This window comes from Anastrepha ludens, chromosome 4, assembly GCF_028408465.1.
Source record: "Anastrepha ludens isolate Willacy chromosome 4, idAnaLude1.1, whole genome shotgun sequence".
NCBI lineage: Eukaryota > Metazoa > Arthropoda > Insecta > Diptera > Tephritidae > Anastrepha > Anastrepha ludens.
This window is the reverse complement of record NC_071500.1, coordinates 128130373-128146814: the sequence shown is the minus strand read 5'-3', so window position 1 is coordinate 128146814 and position 16442 is coordinate 128130373. Positions and strand designations below refer to the sequence as shown.

Below are 16442 nucleotides of genomic sequence, written 5' to 3'. Positions count from 1 at the left end.
GGCTTGTGCTTTTTGAGAAGAGGGCCGAGCATTTCCTAATAGTTATAAGGGCATGATGAGAAAGACTAAGTGTGCTGCAGAATCCGTATCTGCGTTAACTCCTGTAACCTTTTATAGCCGACCCAAATTCGATGGAGGATATCGATTCTAAACACCTGATGAGATTCATCGGACACATTGGATGATTCGTCAACGAGGCCAAATATATCTAATTTTTGATTTTTGTACCTTTGGGCGCTGGCAAGTGTGAGCAGAGCATTCGATTTACAGAATCATATCCATAATGCACAGAATATTTATTCGATGACTCTACTGATTACATCATTTAATACGAACGGATACAAATTCTTCAGCGAAAAAATGTATCCAAGGCGGTATCCGCTCGAGATTCTATTCTCTGTGTTGGAGAGACCACGAATTTATTTCTTTTATTCTTTCTAATTAGCGCCGATTAGCTGAGAGAGATTTAAGGTCATAACTGTGTAAATGATAAAATAAAAAGACGCGCTAAAATAAAGTGAAGGCGATAAGGAATCTACAGTACTCCATATGAAGTTTTAACAGATGTTAAAAAAGTTCAAGGATTTAGGTGGTGTTTTTCAAATAGCGGTCAGAGCTAAAATTTAATGCATTCAAATCTAATTTGACCGTTTTCGGAAATAAAGAATTCCAAAAATTGTCAATGCTCGTAAGCTGTTGTAAGCATTTGATACTTACACATATACATACATATATAGAAAAACAGTCGTTTGAATTCTTCAGTTCGTGCCGAAAAGGTAATGTGTTCATAGAGTTAACAACCTGAGTGCCTGACATTGTCCATTGTATGTACTTGTAAATTACCCACTTGTATACTTTATGTATTTGTACAAACAAAAATCACTGCTAGTGCACGCACATTGGTACGTGCATACATATGTAGATTTTAGAAGCGGTAATGCCTCCAAATGTATTTCAATTGGATAATTTGCGTAAATTTTTGGATAAATCGTCAACCTGATTCATTGCGAGAGTTGTACAAATTTACCTTGAGTTCTTTGTTTTGCATTTGTATTGTACATATCTGCACGTTGAACCTATGTAAGTATGTGAAGCTGATAATGGTTGGTACATGCATTGTTGTGAAGGTCGTTGTAAGTGCCACAAATTACAATTAACTGGTAAACTTAATTTAAGATTATGACAATGACGTATACAATCGCTCGATTTCCTTAATAGAAAATGCTTCAATTAGATTTTAAGTGTATTTTATGTGTATAAAGTTATTTTTAGAATATTTGTACGCATTTGAGTACCACATGATTTAATTATATAATTAACACCGATATATTTAATTAACATGCGCTTCATATTATCGTCATAATAATGTTATATTTAAAATTAATGGATTTTACGCATTGTAGCGTAAAAATTCCTAGCGCGAAACATTAATTTTCTTTATACTTTTAATTGCCCGAATATTAGGAAGTGCAAAAAGAAGAGGCAATCGGTTCGGTCTCGATGAAAAAAGTTATGTAATTGAAATTATTGGAATGCGGTGAGGTGACGTATTTTGTAGTGCCGAGTGACTCAGGAACATGATTTCGCTTATATTGTAAGATTTCACAGATGTATAATTTCGCTGATTAACTAATTTATTGGCATAACACAACATACCTACATATATGTATATAATTGGCGCGTACACCCTTTTCGGGGGTTTCGTCGAGCTTCTCCTCCTTTTTGTGTTGAGCGTCTTGATGTTTTCCAAAAATGGAAGGGCCTACAGCTTTATGCCGCCTCTGAACGACAGATTGTGTTTTATGAGGAGCTTTTTCATGGTGGAAATACACTCGAAAGTTTGTCATTTGGTCAACTATTTCCATCAACCCGAACACTTCCAAATGTTAGCCACGCACCAAACTCCCCAAAATTATTATAAAGGCACTGCATATCGACAAGTTTTAACTAGTTGCTCATTTCTTTTTTAATTTAATTTTTTTTTTTTTTTTTTTTTTTGGCAAATATAGTTCATTCTACCAAGGGGCACAAAATTAATCAAAATAAAGATTTCTATCACTCGAAATATTGTTTTATATAATAGGACTATGAATAAGTTCGTGCGGTTTTTTTTCGAAATTTGAAACTTTATTGACGTAAAATGGTTACAAATTTAATATTCAAAATATTGTCCATCGCTTACTACTACTTTTTCCCATCTTTCTGGCAATTCACGGATTCCCTTTGTGAAAAATTCGGTCGGTTTTGCCGCAATCCACGAATCGATCCATTTTTTGACTTCATCGTAATTACGGAAGTGCTGGTCAGCCAGGCCATGTTGCATCGATCGGAAGAGATAGTAATCGGATGGCGCAAGGTCTGGACTATACGGCGGGTGGGGTAGGACATCCCATTTGAGCGTTTCTAAGTATGTTTTGACCACTTGTGCAACATGTGGCCGAGCATTGTCATGTTGCAAAATAACTTTGTCGTGTCTATCGGCGTATTGCGGCCGTTTTTCTCGCAGTGCTCGGCTCAAACGCATCAATTGTCGTCGGTAGACATCCCCGTAATCGTTTCATTCGGTTTCAGTAGCTCATAATACACAACACCCAGCTGGTCCCACCAGATACACAGCATAACCTTCAGGCCATGAATATTCTGCGCCGACGTCGATGTTGAAGCATGGCCAGGGTATCCATACGTTGCCCGACGTTTTGGATTGTCGTAATGGACCCACTTTTCATCGCCAGTCACAATTCGATGCAAAAAACCCTTTCTTTTGTGCCGTTGAAGCAGTTGTTCGCATGCCATAAAACGGCGTTCAACGTCTCTTGGCTTCAATTCATACGGCACCCAATGGCCTACCTTTCGGATCATTCCCATGGCTTTTAAACGTTTGGAAATGGTTGATTGATCAACTCCCAAAGTTTTTGCAACCTCTTCTTGCGTTTGAGCCGGATCTTGATCGAGCAATTCCTCCAATTCGGTATCCATGAACTTTGGCGGCGCACCCTCGCGTTCTTCGTCTTCCAAGCCAAAATCACCACTTTTAAAGCGTGCAAACCACTTCTGGCACGTTCGCTCAGATAGAGCATGCTCACCATAAACTTCCACCAAGATACGATGACTTTCGGCTGCTTTTTTCTTCATATTAAAATAATGAAGAAGAATTCCCCGCAAAAACACATTATTTGGCACGAAATTCGACATTTTCAAGTGTGGTAAAAATATTGTTGTTTACGCTTCAAATAAAAAACTTATACTGACGTTTGTGCCTTACGACAGTAGCTCTCCAATGAATGTTTGGAAATGTGGATCGATGGAATAATAATCAAGTTACGCCATCTGTTGTAAAACCGCACGAACTTATAAATAGACCTATTAGTAAAAAGTAATTCAAAAACATTGATTGATTACTTTTGCGCCACCTTGTACAGCAAAGATTATGATCTTAGTAATCCAAGCCTAAGGCTGTGTATATGATTTATATAAATTCAACAAATTTTCATCAACATTACAAAATTTTTGATTTTTTATCATTTTTTCCCTGAAGATGCTGCGCATTTTCTCCGTATAACGAATGCACGACATTTTTTCACAAGAACCAGACTACATTGCTCCAAAAGCTTTTACGTGCTATATTCGTATCACAACTCAGAATAGACACAGCACGCCAACTTTAAAAGCGCAAAAGCACAACTTTTTGTCAATAATTAAGGTTATAGAACATCATCTAAAATGCAACTGAAGTGAATTTCCTGCTTTCGGAAATGCAAATGACTATTCTAAAGTTATTATTTACACTTAGATACATTAGTTTTAAGTAAAGTTGTATAAATTTAGATTGTAGATGAAAAAATCGGAATATCAAGAATTGTCACTTTCTGTAGTGCAAGTGACTACTATGAAGTACATTTAAAAATATTTAAATTTCTTGCATAAGTTTCCATATTTTTCAAACCAAATCTATTAAATTGCACAATAAATCAAAGTAAAACAATCTAGTTAAATTTCTTCAAACGCACGCCCGTATTGCCTCCCAGTAATTTATTACTGCTACTTATCGTACAGAATGCACTTATTGTTTGCATTGCAATATAAAGCAAAATTAAGGTAATAAAAATGAGTTGTTTTACAGTATCCTCAATCTTTAATGCAATTCAAAGTGATAAGATGTATTCATTTTTTTCTGAAGCAAATCTAGTATAATAAATTTAATGCAATCTTATCTAAAATCTAAAAAAACTCTGAGACATGCATCCGACTATACAAGCTTATTGTTGTTTGCATTTTTTATTTTTTTTTTGTTCTTTAGTGTGAAGTGGGAAAAATAAATTCACTTTTGGTTAGCATAAATTAAACATTCGTTGTTGTTTGTATGAAAAAAACAAAATGTTTGACCAGAAACTTCACATGCACATATTTTAAAAAATACTAATGAAAAAATTCCTAATGTTGCAACTGTGTAAATACATACATGCATGCACACAGTACATAAAAAAAATTAATTATGACATCAATAAAAACAATAGAAGGTGCTTCGACCTTGAAACAAAAATTTGGGTTTCACTTCTCGTCTAGGTTGGTTTCAACTTAAACTTACCAGTGTACATATGTATTTATATGCACATCCAAATACATTTGAAGAAAAATATATGTAGCCTTATAAATAGAAGTTCAGTTGGATTTTTTAAAGAAAGCCAGCGGAGAAAGTTTTTGATTGCCATTCACTTGAGAGTAGACAGAAGCCACTCTTTTGCTAAGAATACTCTGGATAACACCCAAAAAACAAAAAACAATATAGATGAGGCAATTTCAAAGAAAATACCAGAAACCCTTTGAAACAAGTACTCCATTTTTTATTTCTTAATTCAGTTCGAAATATTAGTTTGGAGAAAAAGAAATCCATTATTTTCTCGGTAGATGGTTGTAGTGATCGATATCTCGTAAAGCATTAATCAAACATTTTAAAGTTTATACTCATTGTCAAGTGGACATTTAAAACTAAAATAATTATTTGTTGTTTTTTGTTTGTTCCATTCAGTTGTGAATTACATGGTGTTAACAATGGAACTCAATAAAGAGAAAATTCGGTACATTTACAGTTTTTCTTTGATAAAGGCGAAAATGCAAGCCAGACTGGTGTTTATGGTGTCAGTACTTTAACAGCTAATTAAGTGCAATTTTGGTTTCGTCGATTCCTTTCAGGCATTTTTGATGTTAAGGAAAATGTCGGTAATGTCGACATAACAGGGCGCAGGCAATTTTTTCACCCAGCAAAGGCATTTTAGTTCCCTCATGTGCGGACAGCTTACTAACTCTGCCTTTGGAGCTGCCAATAAATTTTTCAGATGTTGTTTATTTCATATCAAAGTCTGGTGGATGTAAGTCCACAAGCATTGAAAAGCTTGTTTTGGAAAAACAGACTAATGACTATAGCGGTTGGACCGGGGAGGATGAGCTTCCTCAACACTTACTCAATTCGCCAACGTTATGAATCTAATTCAGAACCAAATGCAAGTTAACGACCAAAACTATCTTTCTGGGGTTTCAGCTTATGATTATATCTCATTCGATAAGTACCGTCATACAGTCTTATTGGTCCATAAATTTTTCTTTCGAAGACCATTACCTGATTAATTTGAGTAGTTTTTAGCGCCCGATGACTATCTTAATTAAGATAATAAAGTCTTCATAATCACTGGCCCATTCTTCTGAAGATGAACTACAATAGAAACTGATGATGACAAGTTAATTTCTTATAAAAAGGTTTATTTAGCTATAACTAAAACCTTCTTCTCTATATCTCTGAAATGCTTTGAATTGCTTACTGATCTTCAAATACACCTCTAAGATATATAATTAAATTAAAGCAAACTCTCGCCAAGCTAACGTTTCTGGCTTTTTAAAATCTTTAAAATGCATAACAAAATTTGTTTTTTACATTTTTCGTATTTCTCTATGTACATATATTAATGAAATTTCTATTTATTTGGTCAAATATTTATGTATGGAAATACAACTGATTAAATATTAAACATCTGACACAAATTATTATTTTTTACGATTTTTCATAAGCGCCAAAATTTTTCAGTCCACTTAAGTGCCCGCTTCAGAGAGAATATACTGTATTTAAATTGTGTTGTTGTGTTGCCATGGTGATTGCTTTAATATTTCACAAATTGCGCAAACTTTATAATGTAGCCACTGACATTTTTTCTCAACTCATTTCCGGATTTACAAGGCATGATTGAGGGAATAGCTCTGCGACTAGCAACCACAAGTTTACTTTACTTAAAGGCAGCTTAATTTATGAAAGTAAACGATTTAATTATCTACATTGCTTTTCTCAATGCATGGTTCGTGATATTAATAATCTTAATGTCAGAAAGTGCGATGTATATAAAATTTAGCAGATTCGGTTAGCCGATTACTTTGAGTTACGGACTGTACTTGTATGTATTAGTACTCTATTAGAATACAAATGTAGCGCAAACTCGTATAACGTTGACAGATCTGAGCTGGTTTAGTCTCAAATTGGCGCTTTTTTACTGCAGTTTAAGAGGCCCCTAAACGGCAGCTGATTTTTAAGACAAGACAAAATGCATTCGGAAACTCGCCATTGCACTGTGAAGAGAGTTCACTACTCGAAAAAAATTTTATTGCATTATATTTTTAATCCAGCTTTTGGTTTCGCTTCTGAGAAATTTGAATCGCCCGCATAAACTTCGGATTACTAAACAACAATACGAATATGCCACACACAAGTAGATTTTTGCATGCGAATATCAACGAATTCGCAGTTGAAACCCAGTATAATAAAATATAAACATTGGGTCTGCAATCATAGCAGCATACTAAACATATATCATCGAGTAAAATTTTGAAGAATTTTGTTCAATTGGGCTAATTAGAGCTCAAACTCTTGGCATTCATATGCACTTTATATTATGTATGATATAACCAGCGGCCCAGTGGTGGGAATTTCTAACATTTTATTAAGTTTTTTATAATACAACTGACTAACACAATAATACATATTATTTATGACAAAAAGGTCTCATATATCAAGGAATAAAATTGTAACCCATTTAACCCAATGCTGTCAACTAAGAATTTTTCTACATATTTATGAAAGATAAAAGTCGACATATAGAGTACTTTATTGTTTCATAAAAGAAGATTTTAAAGAGACGTAGAAATAAATATTTAATGATTAAATATTCGGAGCAGAAATTTGGTCCGCAAGAGATAGTAAGAGATATTAGAAACTGGTCAGCATTGTTGTATTTACTTATTTAGCAGGCCCGCATGAATGTATGTTAGGAATACTCATATTTTTTTTAATTTATGTCTGGAATTTATATATATATATCTAATTTATGGAGTTAGTTTAACTCCTTATGTCCAGGATTCAGGAAATGTCAAGCAACGAAACATCGAAAGGAATTTTAATTTAGCAGCACTGGGTTAAACTCAAATGTATAATACTAAACTTTTTTTTTTTGCAACCACTTTTACCAATTCTAAAACATAAATTTTAGATCTACAGTATCTCTTATTATTACCATCAACTATTAGTGATCAATAAAGGGTGGTCCACATAGTGGTTTCTTTTTAAAAATTCACAAAAATGGACAAACATCAATTTTCTTCTGTGTACTACTGATTTCTTCGAAAGATCAAACATTTCCATTATCGATTTCATGGGATGCCACAGCTAGCTTCGTAGTAACGTGTCCTGTTAAATTAATTTTTCAGTGATTTGGTGACGGTTTCTACTTGTTAGCATAGCCGCCGAGACGAAAATATACGAGTATACCTATACTTATATATATGTATACTAAGGTTCCAAGTTGGAACAAAGAGGTACTGCGCTTCGTCACAAAATATAATATGATTTTGACTTCTTTTCAATAAGCACACTGTTTGGGCTACACAGCAATAAGCTAGCAATAATTATCAACTTTGATTCTCTTCAGCGGAGATATGATTCTGAATTTCTCTCAAGACTTCCAGCGGGAAAGAACTGACACTATCAAAAAAACATATGATTAAAAAAATATATATATGGACCATTCACTCAAGTGTATGCAATGAAAAGCAATTTCAAAAGCCAAAATGATAAAAAAAATTGTTTACCTCGAATCTGGAAAGAGTTGACGAACACGCTTTAAAAACATTACTCTAATGAATTCATGAACCCATATAATGGTGCGTTAAATAGAAAAATTCTAATTCGAAACCAAAAATACCGAAGGCCAAAATAAGGAAAAAGAAAAGAAAAATGTCGATGAATATTAAGAGAATCTCAAAACCGGAAAACGCGCTTCAAGCAAAAAACTCTCAATAATCTAATCAATTTCCGACTTTGCTTTAAGATTCAAGGGGCCGAAATGAGGAAAATAGGCGCAAAACAAGTTTCGAGGTAAAAATTAACAAAAAAATTTCAAAACCAGAAAAATTCGGAAAAGCAATAATGCCAATCAATATACAATATGCATAGCTCTAATTTTTTCACATTTTTCATATAACTTTCACCAGGGTATGCGCGTACTTATGAAAGCGGAATTCTTATTAAAAAGGACATGCTTTTTGCTTTTACTTTTGCTAAATACACTTTTGGGCCCAAAATCATTGACCCAATTTTTCGAAGTGTTACTCTGCAAATGCTTGTCCAAGTGGCACATCAGACGGCGGTAAATTTGGTTAAAACGCAACATGATGCGGTGCTTCCCATCTAAGCATTTCTGCCATTTCCTTGAAACAATTCGCTCAGCGCAATGGTACTTTGTCATGAAAGAAAATCAAAAACATTTTTGGAGCAAAGGACAATTCAATTCGATTACTTATGCTGACTTTTACAATACCATTCCCACTTGCCAAATTAAAAAAAACCAATGAAGTTCATTCACAAACAAAACTATAATGTAGTTTGAAGGTGCATAAATTAACAATGGGGGTAAAATATTAGTTAATGCGAAAAACATATAATGTTTTAAACTGAATATTGTTAGCTGAGGTAAAAGCGAATATATTAAAGGTGGTGGCAGGAAACCAGCTGGTTTGTTTTTTTTTTCTTTCTTTCAAATTTGTAATTTGAAATTTATGAATATTAATGAACTTAAATTCAAAATATATATAATTGGCGCTTACACTCTTTTTCGGTGTCTGTCTGTCCTCATCCTCCTATTTGTGATGTGCGTCTTGTTCTTGTTCCACTAATGGAGGAGCCTACAGAGATACAAATATTTTTTATGGGGAGCTTTTTCATGGTACAAATACACTCGGATGTTTGCCATTGCCTACCGAGGGGAACCGCTATTAGAAAAAAACATTTTTCTATCTTTTTGGTGTTTCATGCACGGAGGTTCGAAAAAACTCACTTTCGGCTACGGCATCCGCTTTTTATAAATAAATAAAATAAGCCGAAGGCCACACTTGCTACTGCTTGAACTATTAAGTACAATAATTATTTATAATTATTTTACTTCTAAATAAATAAAATAATAAAAAAGTGCGCAATTTGTTTAAATAAATAAATCACTTCTTTGTTTTTTACTTTGTCGTTCTAAATAGTGCCACTACTTTTAATGAATTCGCTTTGGCACAGGTCGAAATCTAAACAGAAATTCATAAATTCCATAACAAAAGAAATTCATAATATCTGAACATTGATTCCGGTTTGTTAGGTATATAACCTGTAAAATTATTATTCTGCTCGAACATAAATAAACCAGTACCTTTCCACATTCCGTGCTTTATTCTTCTGCGACTTTATTTGGCAGATCGTCAAGGATAGGAAAACTATTGCATGTATGTAAGTATGTAAAATGTTGTAATCGAGTTATAAAAAACAAATTTCCAATTTTCATTTTATAGGTTAAAAAGGTTTCAAACGTCTCAGTAAAGCGTCGCCAATAAAAATCAACAACAAATTTTAAATAGTCACACAAGTTTTTTGTTTAACAATTAGTAATTAAATTTTTTAATATTATATTTGCTGGATTCGCATGTAAAAATCACGAATCGATAAAACATTGTGTTAAGTGCATGCAATTCAACATTCAATCTCCCTTGTCCACATTTTGATCTTTTTCAAGTTACTATATTATCCTTGCGGCCGCCGTGGCCGAATGGGTTGGTGCGCGACTCCATTCGGAATTCAGAGAGAGAACGTCGGTTCGAATCTTGGTGAAAGATCAAAAATTAAGAAAAAGTTTTTTCCAATAGCGGTCGCCTCTCGGCAGGCAATGGCAAACCTCCGAGTGTATTTCTGCCATGGAAAAGCTCCTCATAAAAAATATCTGCCGTTGGGAGTTGTCTTGAAACTGTAGGTCGCTCCATTTGTGGAACATTAGCAAGACGCACATCACAAATAGGAGGAGGAGCTCGGCCAAACCCCCAAAAAGGGTGTACGCGCCAATATACATACATACATTATCCTTGCTTCACCTTTCAAATTCCATTTCATGAACATATGATTCATTTTTTTCTCACAGCTAATTGCAAAAAAACCCATTTGAATTTTGAAAAATCCACTTGTTATAATATTTACATATTTCGCCGCCTAAAAATTCCACAGTAGCTATTAAAAATGTTGTTCACCTTAATTAACGTAAAATATGTACTTTATATGTACACTCACTTTTCGAAATTGTTTTCAGTTCTTAACTTCAATTTATGTACATATGTGTACATATTTCTTTTATTACTAATAGCGAACTTTTTTTCAATAACATACTTACGTTGGCAGACAAAAACTTAATGTGATGATGCAGAAAAATGTTAACAGGTGCAGATATAATTTCTCCATATTGCTGACAGGTACACTGAGACAATTCACTTAATTTTTTTTATATTACGCTTTGTTTAAATTTTGCAGCAATCTTTTGTTTTCTTTATAAAAATTGTACAATACGTTTTTTTTATCTTCTTGTGGTTTGATAAACGTTATAAGTGTTTATTCTTATTGTTTCCCGTTTTCCTAAAATACTCCTTTTCAATATGCTTGTATATTCTCACTTTTTGCTGAATTTGTTTGCACCTGGTACTTTTATTCAGAAGCACAACTTTTCAAGTAAAAAGCAATATTATTTTTATTCGCTCCAATATCTGGCCGAAATTTCTTATTATACGCTTTTCTTCGACACTTTTAAACCGAGTATTCGAATTTAATCTAGTCGAATTTGGAATTGCCGATCCTTACTCTAACTGCAACGTATTTTAACGTTTCTTCAAGCCAGACTGTATGCGGCCAAATGACATTAACGCTTTTAAGTCCTCACATTTTAAACTAACTGCCAGCAGCGACAGTAGCAGAAGTAACAGCAGCAGCTACTGCTACACAAACGACCCAGACGCAAAAAAACCTGTCGAACAGCGATCGTGTCAAATCTTCGTAGTCAACTTTGCGTTTGCTTGCTAGCGAACACAAAAACGACAATACGTAAAGAAAAACCAAACGTTAGAAAGGCGTTAAGAACTGCTTATTGTTCATTAGATAAGTATGCATGTTATTATGAATTCTTTGATTGGTTATACGAGTATTAGCGGTCAATGTCGATCGCCTGATTTCTGGGTTTGTTTTCATTGATATGTCGGAATCCCGGAATATATTTTTTGGCTTATTTAGCAGACTTCTGTAGTTCATTAAAAATAAAGAAGGAAGTGTAAAGTAAGTTTGCGCGAAATGAAACTTTTACATATTGTACCATATATGGTACATGTGTATGTACATATGTATGTATTCAATGCTCTTTTTAGAAATATAAGATGACCAGATAAGAACTTGATAAAAGCAATTTCAATAAAACAACGAAGGCGTGAGGTTTCATACTGATTCTGGCTTTAAACCAAACTGGCCAAAATAAACAAGACTGAGCTAAACTAGAAACAACAGAAGCTTTGTTCTGATAACTTCGAGTATATTTATTCAGTAGGCCCCTCTGGCCTCGATACGCTGTTTTGCGTGATATAAAAGCTTTTCGAAAGAGTGTTACAGGTCATTGACCGGAGTGTCCATATCAGGCGATTACGGAGAGTGATTGATGGTTAAAATGGGCTTTCTAGTCAAAAAATCAGTCAGAAAAGTGGGTCGATGAGGTGGTGCATTATCATGCAATAACCGCCAGTTTCCTCCTTCGCGGTATTCAGGGAGAATTCGATGAATGCGCTGCAACAAACGCTTCAAAACCCCAAGACAGAATATTGCATTGACGATTTGGCCCATTGACACGAACTTCTTGTGGACAATTCCCTTGGAATAGTAAAAACAAACATCGACTTCTCCAAACGCGATTTACAATACATTGACGCTTAGTTTCAGGTTCATGTTGCAAACCCGTATGTTCATAGTTATTTATGTGCCCACAACCATCTCTGAAACGTGTAAACTGCTCATGAACTCTGGCACGAGAGAGACAATCATCGCCATAAACTTTTTTCATCAATTCAAATGTTTCGGTAATCGTTTTACCGATTTTAAAATAAAATTTGATAAAATAGCTCTTGTTCGAAACTCATTCTTATACCTATGACCCAAACATCCTGACACTTTAGACGTAATAACTTCGCTTCCACTGAACCAAATGTCCCCAAGCTTTCACTGGAAGTCAGCTAGGGGTGTAACTTCCAACTCACATTTTTATGATACCAGTCTTGTTTATTTCGAACTTCACCTGGTACTTATACACAAGTATTCCTGTGATTATGTATAGTAGTAAAGTCCTCTCTCGACGAACAAAACTAACGCGAGCAATATGGGATCGCTACCGAGAGCTAAGAAAGGAAGAGAGACGTATTATCAGAAAGAAGAAACGAGAGGCGAAAATACACGAGTGTGAGGAGCTTGAGATGCTGGCCAATAGGAACTACGCCCGAAAATTCTACCAGAAATTTCGGCGGCTTACAGAGGGTTTTAAGACCGGGGCGTTTTCCTGTAAGAACAACGACGGCGACCTGTTCTCTGACATCCAGAGCATACTTAAATTATAGAGGGAACACTTCTCGAATCTGTTATATAGTGATAGCTGCGCATGTCAGAGAAAATGTGAAGATCCCAATACCCCAATCGTTGACGATGAAATTGTCGTACCGTGGGCGCCGACGGGCTGCCAGCTGAGCTATTCAAACGTGGCGGCGACGAGCTGGTAAGGTGCATGCATCAGCTTCTATACAAAATATGATCGGATGAAAGCATGACCATCGATTGGAATTTAAGTGTGCTCTGCCCAATCCATAAGAAGGGTGATCCTGCAATCTGTGCCAATTACCGCGGGATTAGTCTTCAAAATATCGCCTGTAAGGTTCTAGCGAGTGTATGGTATGAAAGGCTGAAGCCCACCATCAACCAACTAATTGGGCCTTACCAATGTGTCTTTAGAACTGGAAAGTCTACCATTGACCAAATTTTTACAATACACCATATCTTGGAAAAGCCCCATGAAAGGAGAATCGACACACACCATCTTTTCGTCGACTTAAAAGCTGTATTCGACAGTACGAAAAGGAGTTTCCTGTATGCCGCGATGCCTAAATTTGGTATCCCCACAAAACTAATACGACTTTGCAAGATGACGTAGCTCAAACCAGCAGCGGCGTCAGAATTGGGAAGGACCTCTCCGAGCCGTTTGATACCAAACGAGGTTTCAGACAGGGTGACCCGCTGCGTGAGACTTCTTTAACCTGATGCTGGAGAGCCTCGTACGAGCCGCAGAACTTAATCGCTCAGGCACAATATTTTATAAGAGCGTACAATTTTCGGCGTATGCCGATGATATTGACATCATCGGTCTTAACAACCGCGTTGTTAGTTCTGCCTTCTCCCAATTGGATAAAGAGGAAAAGCGAGGACAAAACGAAGTGATTTCGAGGTTGTAAAAGACTTCGTTTATTTCGGAACCAGCATTAACACCGATAACAATGTCAGCTTGAAAATCCAACGCAGAATTTCTTTTGCCAACAAGTGCTACTTTGGACTAAGTAGGCAACTGAGCAGTGCAGTCCTCTCTCGACGAACAAAACTAACACTCTACAAGGCTCGCATCATGCCTGTCCTAACGTGTGGCGCAGAAGCGTGGACGATGACAACATCCGATAAAGCGACGCTTGGAATGTTTGAAGATTTTGCGGAAGATTTTGGTCCTTTTGGTCCTGTATGAGCTTTACGACGACATAGACACAGCGCAGCAAATAAAGATCCAGCGTCCACGTTGACTCTGAAAGTATTCGATGCAGTAGGTGGCAGCAGAGGAAGAGGAAGGCCTCCTTTGCGTTGGAAAGATCAGGTGGACCCACCCAACATATTATACTTTTATATTCATATGTATGTATAAACGTACTTAAAAAAAAAAGTAAAGCGAAGTAGTCCATGCCCTAGCATACGGCAATTAATAGAGTCTTTGAAAGCGTTTGTTGCACCTATATGGCTACATTTAAATATCACTTAGTAATTCTAAATACTCGTATTTCCCCACGCTTTAAAAACAATGTTCATTATTTATATTGATCACATAAAATTTTGCAAATCTTACTGGCTCGAAACTTTTCATTGACAATAATAATGTAAGGTTTTTTAAAATATCTAGAACTTTCTTTTCAAATGGTACCAAATTAATTACCATTATATATATATATATATATATAATTGGCGCGTACACCCTTTTTGGTTGTTTGGCCGAGTTCCTTCTCCTATTTGTGGTGTGCCTCTTGATGTATTTCCACAAATGCCGACTCCGAACGACAGAAATTTTTATGAGGCGCTTTTTCATGGCAGAAATACATTCGAAGGTTTGCCATTGCCTGTCGAGGGGCGACCGCTATTAGAAAATTGTTTTTCTTAATTTTGGTGTTTTACCGAGATTAAAATTTTTTTTTTTTTTTGTTCAAAGTAAATTTTCACAATTTGGAATATTTGTTCTGGCGTTAAACGATGCATAATGACTTGCCAAAACATACTGAACAGAAATGCGATTCTCAGTTGTCAAACCATAGTTATCGGTATGGGCAGTTCTTATGCAGCTAAAAACAACACCCGATATAATGAATAAAAAAGTTTAAATTGTGAAGTTTTTTTGTTCTGCTTAAGTACTTTTAAAATTTTTTCCTTCTTATAAAATTTTACGCTCCACTAGTTGAGCCCGCAAATCTAGGCGATTTTACTTCTTTAATTTAAATAATATATTATTTCTAGAATTAATTTATATAATTAAAAAAACATACTAAGTTTTAAAATAATTTGCAGAATAGTTCCCGTATGAAGCAGGAAATACTTAATAAAAAATCTTAAATTCAAACCTTTATTAAGATAATGATTTTTATTAATTGGTATACCTACTCTTTCACTAAAACGAAAAAAAAATTGGAGCATTGAACTAACCTTTAAAAAAGTGGACCCTTGAACCAACCTTTAAAAGTACAAGCAAAAAAAGGAAGTAATTGTTTAAATAATCTTTCGGTAAGCCCGAAAAGCTTGTGGCTGCATGCAGACAACTTTTTAGTTTTTAGCCAATAACGCCAAAGTAGGTTCATCTTTTATAAGTTCAACCGATACCCTCAGATACCAGCTGAGATCTTTGTAAATGTTTGCTATACCTATGTACATATATATCATATATATATAAACGATTCAGTCATAGCAGTCGCTGTAAAAATAGCCATATTCTGGCCTACTGAGGGGGTTATCAGAAAATTCTGATTATTATTTCTTATGTACTACACCACCCGAAAAAATTATAAGACCAACTAAATTTCTTATGTTTTTATTATCAGTTTTGGCTATTATTTATGTTTTTAAACTTTTAACGATAAACGTTTCAAAAATATCCATTTGAAGCCGTCAAGGCATCGATTTGATTAAGTTTTTTATAATATTTTGATCAATTTTGACCATTTAGCATTAATCGCACTTCTAAGGCGTTTAACGCTATTAACGGTCATCCATTTTTGAAAACCGTTTGAAAAAGTATTGCCCATGCATTGACACTATAGTTGCATTTCCATGTAGTTTTTGTAGTGGTGGACCAATCACATCAGTTCATTTTCCCAGCTGCATCGGTAGTTAATGAATAACTTGTGGGCTTTTGTCGCGACTATTTTATTTATTCTCATAGTCACAGGATGACTGTATGATCCTCAACATGGAATACAATTTGACTATTTGAGCATTTTTTGCTTTACGCTGAACTTGGAAATAAATTTCCCCAACTTGAAGACGTAATTAGGCGGATCTGAAAGGGAGTGTCAAAAATATACGTATTTGTGCACTTCAACACTTAATTTGATAGAATAACACAAATTGTTTACGTCTTTTAAAACACCCTTTACTTCAATAAAACTAACTTTCATTGAACTGCTCAATATCAGCAACACAAATCTATATGCCTACTATTATTAGTTACTTAAATAACATTATATGGATATGGACAGTCATAAAACTATTGACTAATCTATATATTATT

The 16442-nt window shown here is 34.9% G+C and overlaps 1 protein-coding gene across 1 annotated transcript in view; it reads right to left on the bottom strand.

Moving 5' to 3' along the window:
* The window catches only part of LOC128861143 (myrosinase 1), a 31371-nt gene extending 20114 nt beyond the window's left edge, over window positions 1-11257 (bottom strand). The window contains exon 1 of the mRNA XM_054099061.1: window positions 10731-11257. Within this exon, the coding sequence (XP_053955036.1) occupies window positions 10731-10798 (68 nt within the window). The 5' untranslated portion in view covers window positions 10799-11257. The remainder of the gene's footprint in view (window positions 1-10730) is intronic.
* Window positions 11258-16442: the final 5185 nt, after the last annotated feature.